At 44.5% G+C, this 8,702-nt stretch overlaps 1 protein-coding gene across 1 annotated transcript; it reads right to left on the bottom strand.

The window, feature by feature from the left end:
- Window positions 1-222: 222 nt before the first annotated feature.
- Window positions 223-7,603, bottom strand: LOC124798642 (pro-resilin-like). Its single transcript, XM_047262138.1, has 3 exons — window positions 7,573-7,603; window positions 3,439-4,185; window positions 223-825 (listed from the first exon to the last, which is right to left on the bottom strand). The coding sequence occupies exons 1-3, from the start codon at window positions 7,579-7,581 to the stop codon at window positions 379-381; spliced, it is 1,203 nt and encodes a 400-aa protein (XP_047118094.1). The 5' UTR covers window positions 7,582-7,603; the 3' UTR covers window positions 223-378.
- Window positions 7,604-8,702: the final 1,099 nt, after the last annotated feature.

The following is an 8,702-nucleotide window of genomic DNA, read 5'->3' on the forward strand; positions in this document are numbered from 1 at the left end:
TGAAGATGCATCTATACTGACCCAGAACTGGTAGTTGCGAACAAAGTATCTTCATAATACTGCTGTGAGTATTTTGGAAACATTTCATCATTCTTGACTTTTTAATTATTTTAATTTTTATGATAATTTTAGTAGTTATTGAGTGTTGAGTGTTGTTATTCATACTTCAAACATTTGTCTATGTTTCTATCACATTGCCAGGATAACAAGAAAATATCCAAGTAAGTGTCTGTATCTTTATTTCGAATAAGCGTATTTACACAAGCATTCATGTATATTCATCCGGCATTTGTAGGATATATTTACAGAATAAAATATAAATATACGCGTTGAACAAAATATTTGTGCGCTATGAAGAGTATCCATGTACACCGGCTTTTAATACGGCCCGTTTCCAGAAGACTGTCCGCCATTACCGTTGGGATAGCCCCCATTCGCTCCAGGATATCCACCGTTGCCGCTGGGGTATCCACCATTCGCTCCAGGATATCCACCGTTGCCGCTGGGGTATCCTCCGTTGCCGTTCGAGTACCCACCGTTACCATTGGAGTAACCACCATTGCCGCTGGGGTAGCCCCCGTTTCCGCCGTTAGCGTAACCCCCGTTGACGTATCCGCCGTTGCCGCGGCCCGTCTCCTCGTAGTTGACGGTGGGCCTGTAGCCGCCCTCGTCGGCCTCGTAGTCGACCACCTGCCTGCGACCGTCGGGCAGCAGCACGTGATACTGGCCCTGGGCGCTCTCCCCCTGCCGCGACTCCTCGTGGCCGAACTCGGTGCCGGTCGCAGCGTCCTCCACCGTGTAGCTGAACTCGTAGTTGGCTGGTTCCTGTAAAGACACAAGACACTCTAGCTCAGTCAGGCCTGCAAATCGCTGCGTTTTAAGCGGTTTCTCGTGATTTCCCGCTGTCAGTTAAGTTTCTCTATGCAAGCTTTGTTCAAAGATCGTGGAAAATTCAATGTTGAGTCCGGGCTGCAACTCTTTCCTGCGTTCTTGGCAAAACTCTTCTCCTAGAGCCTTCATAAACACGTCAGTGAAATATAAAATTTATTTACGCAAGGACGACAGTTATGAACCGTTGGGCGATGTAATACTTTAAATTTTCTCATTTTGAGAATATTGAAGGTCGATCTGTTTTAATTGTAAACAACCATTCAACAGCCAAGATCGCATAAAATATTTCTTTATTTTACACACCCCTTTTCAACAGACTAAGATGTCATCTTCAGGTCTTAAAATGTTTTGTTGTAAAACATTTTCATTTTAAGCTGAACCTCACGCACAAGATGTCAAGTACTGATTTTTATCCAGTCACATCCTGTGTTTGAGGTTCGGCGTAAAATGAACCTGTTTTAAATCAAAACATTTTAAGACCTGAAGATGGCAGCATAGTCTGTTGAAACCGGATGTCTTAAATAAAGAAATATTTTATGCGGTCTTGGCTGCTGAATGGCTTTTTGCAATGTAATGTGTTTGCATAACTGATATCGATGAGGTCGAGACAGAAGGAAGGGAAAGGATGAAACTTGGTAGCGTCTGATAGCTAAGCTGACAATCAGACTTAACGATTCCTTTCCAACAGGCAGACCAGATCAAAGTGCCAAATGTTTACATTCGACGAGGCACTACTGAGTGGTTTCCTTCATAACTCAGAACAACGAAGCACCGTCTTCTTGTCAAGAACTGTACCACATCAACTCAATGGTTCCTGAGCGTCAAATTATAAGGATGAAAGTTCATTCCAGCTCCAGTACTGAAATTTATTCGCCTCTGGATCCAGCAACACAAAATTGGCAATGAGAATGCGAAAGAAATAACTCTTTACCTGTACCATATAACTGAAGTATTTCTGTGCATGACAGCTAAAACACGCCAGTTTTCTCTGGAGCGTCTTTCAAATAGCGTACCCGTGTGTCATGCGTAATTCACTTTTCATTTCAAAGAAGATTCGCTGTTTGCTATCTAATGTTGCTTCCTAGTAACACACTCCCCTCCCCCTCTCAGTTGCACTTTGCGAAAGGTTTCATATCTCGGAAACTCCAGGAGGTTATTTCATGGTAAAAATCTCGCTCAAAATCTGATATGAACACAAACATTCAGTTTCGAAACTGTTTCGCAGTTCAACTGCAAAATGCTATTAAAAATTGTTCAAAACACACGCAATTGGTGGCATGTAGAAATGTATAGCGCTATTCATGTAACTTAAATTCCGGTGCAGGAATCAATCACGTCTGGAGAGCAGAAGTGTATCAGCCAAAGCATCTGAACATTGTACAACAGTCTGTGGCTCTGGATCATTTTCTGTTTACATAGTGTCGGATCCTCAGTTTCTCCCCCGTTCTGTCATCACGTAGGCAGCTGTATGAAGGAGCGATACACACAGCTCAAGTTATGTAGGCCTAATTCATAAATGGAGCATATACTTGAGGTATTTGCCGGTGAAATAACATGTTGCTTGCATGATGCTAAAAACGTGAAATTCATGCGTTTGCAAAACACCTATTTCGGTACCAAACAAATAAATAAGTATGCAAAACGCGCATAGTCAGTTTCTCAAGGTCCTTAGGGCACTGACGTTCGTCTGAGAGCTGAAATATACCAGGTAGTTACCCACCATCTCTTCATTCAGATGTAAGTAGTTGCATGCTCCGCGATGCTGAGCACTAAGGTTGAAACCTGTTATATTCACTCATTACAGTCTCTTTGGTACTTAGTATGGTGAGTTCTGCAGGAAAGTAATACCTAGCTCAGTGATGCTGTAATTAAGAAAATAGACTTTCATCAGGTTTTGCATAAATCGCCTAAGACCGATGTTGGGATAGTTCGAGAAGGGACATTACCAGTTTTGTTTCAGATTATTCTCTAGTCTGAGCTTGTCCCCCCGGTCGCTACTGATCTACTCTTCTTTCCATCATTCTCCATTATCGAGAATTTACGAACCTCCAGCATTCTGGAGTAGCTTGGGTCAGCAACTTCTGTTAATCAATAGAACAAAAAACCAGTCCAAGTCTAAAATTTTTCCTTTTTATTCATTCGATGACTAGTTTCTGGCAGAGATCCATTTTTAAATCATCATAACACAGTTGAAAATGGGATTTCCGAAGATGTCAAAAATGTGCAATGAACATTTTCAGTGCATGCAGATAACCTGGACTGGTTTTTCGTTCGATTAATGTCAAGAAAGCCTCGTGCGTGGTACGTAAGCAACATTTCACAGGTAAGATTGATACGACTATGTGAGAGGATTACTAACTTATTTGCGAGAACATTACTCAAACGAACCCTGCTACTGAACAATGTTTCTGATGATAGTTATGTGTAATTGTCAGAATTGTTTCAAGAGGTAATCTTTCGTAACTAGGAGGGTGAGATAAGTTTCACTTTCACGAGTGGGTTGTTTGAATACAAAGTCAGAAGCCAGTGGTAAGTACCACAACTTACCGAAAGGTCGTCTTGGGAGGCACCTCCTCGGCCATAGCCAGCTGCTCCAGGAGCACCGTAGGCTGTAGAAAGACCGCCATTCCCATTAGAAAAACCGTTGTATCCTGCGCCGTTGCTCCTTCCATTGGGTGCTCCGTACTGGGTGGACAGGCCACCGTTTCCTCCAGCAAAACCGTTACCCGCACCGTTTGGGGCACCGTACTGTGAAGAGAGTCCATTCATCCTGCCAAAGCCGTTACCGTTCGGAGCTCCGTAGAGTGATGACGGCGTCCTCGCACCGTTGTATCCATTCGCTCCTCCGTTCGGAGCACCATACTGCGTCGACAGGCCGTTAGATCTTCCGAACCCGTTAGTGGCTCCATTTGTTCTCGCAACTCCGTTTGGAGCGCCGTACTGTGTGGAGAGCCCGTTTCCTCCATTGAATACTCCGCCACTGGGAGCTCCATACTGTGATGACGGAGCTCCATTTGTCCTTCCATTACCGCCGCCGAAGCCTCCGTTTAGAACACCACTGCTGGGTGCACCGTAGGAGGAGGAGAGACCACCATTGCTCCTGCCGAAACCGTTGCCATTGGGTGCTCCGTACCTCGTCGAGAGCCCGTTTGTCCTCGACAATCCGTTGGCACCACCATTCGGGGCCCCATACTGTGTAGAAATGGCACCGTTCCCTCCAGGTGGCAGGTACTGACGATCCACTGGGGGCTCGCCCGTTACGCCCATAATGGCAATTGTTAGAAGCACCAACATCTGCGAGAAAAAAATTGACAATATATTAACGAGTTCATTTAGGGCCTGATGAATGCAAGCAAATTCTGTTCATCGTTACAGCTCTATCCTCCACATGAACATGAACCGCAGTAAGCTATCGTTGATGGTACTAGTTGAACAGAATGATTGAACAGGGTCGCATAATAGCTGCTAAACTTTTTACTGGATGACTCCATAACTGAGGAACAATCAAAACACTCCAGTATCTTAAACTACCATTTTTATGTTTGTAATACTGTAATCTAAAACATAAACACACCAAAAACAACGAGCTAGTGAAAATTTTAATGCAACCTACTTCTGCATAGAAGATACTGGAAAGAAATATATAGCTCAAGATGAGAGTTGAAATTTCAACTGGCAGGGAGAAAAATACGAAAATTTTATACAAGCTTGTAATGGGGAGTGGGGGCAAATTCTGATATCATGCAGCGGCTGTGCTACTGTTCTGCGTAAAAGTGCGTTGGTAAATTTTCAGCTAATCTTTCTGTTCTTCAAAGCTGAAAATCACGAAGGCGTGGCCACCAGTCGCGGCAGAATCTAGTAAATGCAAGCAACTGCCTTGGAAGGATTGTGTTATCGAGACCCAGAGGAGAAGCGCCTATAGAAGTGGATTTTGGCAGGAGTATCACAATCCTTTGCCAGACATATTCTCATTTTGGAAACGGTATGACCACGGCTTATTATGGACTTAAAATTTTGGGGTTGTTAGGCCACGTCACATTTTCTTCTAAAATAATCGACGTTTCGATTCCTCTGCTGGGATCTTCTTCAGCATGTTTTGGTGTCCACTATTGCTAGAACACTAGTTAGGGAACTGCCAAGTAATTTTAGTTGCGGAGGATTTGTAGATCATTCCAGAATATGAATCAAGCTTTGTCTTGGCTTTCTGCCACACATAAAATGTTGCTAAAATTGTAAATCACTTTGAAGGAGGAGGAAGAGAGGAATTGGTAGTTAATCAGTTGACACGTACAGCCACCAAGTTATTTATATTTTCAGCATAACATTATGTTTTTCCATAGGAAAGGAAAACTTTCTATTGGAAATATATCTGAACATAAATTGTGCACCTTCTCTATTGAATGACAATTCACTTAATCCGAAAAGCTGGTAGTCAGTTTCTTAGCATTGGTAAGGTACCCTGTGGATTATAAATACTTGAGTGATACTGGACTGAGTCTTAAGGTGAGAGCATGAAGGCTCCGAATTTCTTGAGATGATAACATGTGTTGTGACATCCTGCATCAGAAAACGGAATAATCGAATTTAGACAAAATACCTTTTGATTTAATTTTAGGTTTCCTGAAAACACTGTAATAAAATGCTCCATTAGACGTGCCCACGGATAGGAATTTGGAATTTTGCTAAATAGTCTTCACTCGATTTCGTTTCTCCGTTGGGAGAAACGCCAATTACCGAAAGAGAAAGTTCAGCGGTTAGTTGTTAGACTATGTTATATCACTAAATGCAGAACACTGTTGCATTGTGGAACGAGGCAAGAATGTGATCTTTGCCGGGTTATGAAACGATTCCAGTGCTGACCTGAGACTGTACACGGTTCGTTCATAAAGTTAAATATTCTCAATGGCGGTAGAACTAGTTAAAACAAGAGGAACATATAACGACATAAATTAGGAAACCAATACCTGTTGATGGTTCAAATGATTCTAAGCACTATGGGTCTGAGGTCATCAGACCCCTGGGCTTAGAACTACTTAAACCTAACTAACCTAAGGACATCACATACACCCATGCCAGAGGCAGGATTCGAAGCTGCGACCATAGCATCAGCGCGGTTCCGGACTGAAGCGCCTAGAACCGCTCGGCCACAGTAGCCGTCCCAATATCAGTTAATATAAATGGGGCGATGTTTCCTCTGATTCCCCTTTGTCTGTTACGTGGAAGTAGGAACTATAGGCAGTGCTACCTGTTGTTCCCACACATCCTAACAGTGAACCACACAATCTTTCAGATATACCCGGCTTCATTAGGATTGCGTCAAATGCATTGGTCACACGCCCCTATGTCTGCACACTATTGATTGGTTAAGGACAAACCGTTGCGTTTAAATGTCCCCAAATCCCGAAAACCGGCGGATTCAGTTGCGTCGGATGGGAAGGCCACGCTACAGAACTTCCTCGACCGATCCATCGGCCATGTGACGTCGTGGTGAGGTATCGTCACAGGATCCATAGAAAATGAGGTGGTGTCCGTCGTATATAAATCACGTTCGTTGTCTTTCTGCAAGGCCAATGTTCTCCAATACCGCTGGTAATTTTTGGTGCAGAAATCGGCGATACACAGCACCTGTTACTCCAGTAAAGTGTATGGACCTATGAGTCTGTCATCGACAACTGGTGCCCATTCACAAATAGTGTAGGGATTCTGATGTCCCACCTCTATGGCTGCTCGAGGAATCGTATCTCCCCCGCGTGTGTATTGAAGTAATTTACTATTCCCCTCTTGTAAATAGTACACATTATTCATCACCAATAGAAAGGCCTATTCCTCAGCAGGTATTTGCTCCTGGGCATGTAATAATCGGAACATTTCCTCTGGTTTTGACCAGTAGGCGTATGTGAAACCCTTTTAAAAACACCCTCCATAAATATGTGTTGTGCACCACACTGTGGTGTTAGCCTTTAATTTAGATGTCACGACTTTCTTTATATTCTCATTGGAGTTAGCACGGCACCTCTCGAGATGGTCAGCGAGAACAGAACAAGAAATCTTCTGAGCTAGCAGGCAGCGAAGTTAACCACTTTAGCACGGAGGTTGGTCAAAATTGTTTGCTGCGGGCAGGCTCGGAAATTTTCAGTGATTGACTTAACTGACGAACATCAGTGCCTCTCATTTGAACCATATCCTCCCGGTTGCGGCTTAACCATATCCTCCAGATTGTGACTTTAGCACTTTAACTATGATGTCCCGTCGCCGAATTCACAACACTGACTCTTCCAAAAAACGGTTAGAATTAATTATAAAATTCTTTTGAGCTTCTGTTCTTGAGGATGTGAATTTCGAATTATGGACAATATAGGAATTAAGAGACTACTAAAAGAAGCTCCCAATGGATGCCGACCGGTCGCCGTGTCATCCTAGAGCCATTCGGAGATACGTGGAGGCGGTATGGACAGGCCAATGGTTAGCAAACCCCTCTCCCGCTATGTCCAGACCTTGGAGCCGCTACTTTTCAATCAAGCAGCTCCTTATTTGGCATCACGATGCCGAGTGCGCCCCGTACCACTCCTTACATCAACGCAAAATCTTTGGCAATACCGGGAACCGAGTCGTCAATATGCAGCCAGAACTGTAAGAATTTTGGAAAATCTTTTTCGGAAGCCTACCGCTAGTCTAGCCTACCTTGTCCATGGTGGTGGCTGCTCGGTGGTCAGACGAGAGTGTGGCGTGTCGAGGGATGCGGCCGCCACTTTATATAAGCCGGCTGGACGGACGCGCCGTGTGTGCCCCCGAACTGCGGACAGGGGGAGCGGCGCGTTGCGTCAGAGCCCAGCCAGCGGTGGCCGGCGGCCCGCGCTTTGCCGCTCACTGCGTTGCGACAACGCCCCCGCCTGCTCACGGATCTGCCCGCAGATCGGCTCGTGTGCCCGTCTTTCACTGAGGACGATCGCTTCTTTTAGACGTCAGAGTACATCACGTATATCAGGTTCGGCGCAATGCCAGTTGCGCATAGAGATGTCTCATTTCCTATCCCAAAGATCTTCTGCTGGCGCGGCCGGAGGGGTAGAGAGCGTAAGACGCAGGAACGGCTTCGCTGCTCGTAGCGGTATTCAGTCCTCGACAGACAGCGTTAACTGTGCAATAGCAATGACGACGCACGTGACTGACAAAACCGTTTCCCTTTGTATTCTCCTCCAGACTGCTGTGAAGCCACATTTGCTGTCTTAATATTTTAGGAGTGATTTCTTGAGTATTGCATGTTTAAGCTGTACAAGATCTTCAGGGCCTTCGTTATGAGAGATACTTACTGCAATAAAGTATGTCTGTGAGTTAATTATTTATTTCAAATAATTTCCTATATCTCGTTAGACTTCCCATTTTATTACTTACTTGTCGTCTAATCAAGCAAAACATTTTTCTTGCCTTCTTCTACGAAAATCTTCAAGGTACAATGAAGGAATCTACATTAAATGTGGTAGTGTCCGGCCGCAATGAGATTCTTAATGACGAAATGCAAGCTGACTAAGATGGGGAAGAACTTGTTATTTCGCCGGCCGCTGTGGTCCTGCGGTTCTAGGCGCTTCAGTCCGGAACCGCGCGAGTGCTACCGTCGCAGGTTCGAATCCTGCCTCGGGCAAGGATGTGTGTGATGTCCTTAGGTTAGTTAGGTTTAAGTAGTTCTAAGTTCTAGGGGACTGATGACCTTATAAGTTAAGTCCCATAGTGCTCAGAGCCATTTGAAGCATTACCGATGACGCTAGGAAAATTTCGCCTGGCTAATGGAGCCGCCGTACGCGTTGGCTCACCCTAAT

The sequence above is a fragment of the Schistocerca piceifrons genome, chromosome 5, assembly GCF_021461385.2.
Source record: "Schistocerca piceifrons isolate TAMUIC-IGC-003096 chromosome 5, iqSchPice1.1, whole genome shotgun sequence".
Taxonomy (NCBI): Eukaryota; Metazoa; Arthropoda; class Insecta; order Orthoptera; family Acrididae; genus Schistocerca; species Schistocerca piceifrons.

Excerpts from the sequence above, each read along its gene's own strand:
- LOC124798642 (XM_047262138.1), bottom strand. Across the intron at positions 826-3,438 it reads CCTCCCAAGACGACCTTTCG|GAACCAGCCAACTACGAGTT; the intron begins GTAAGTTGTGGT and ends GTGTCTTTACAG.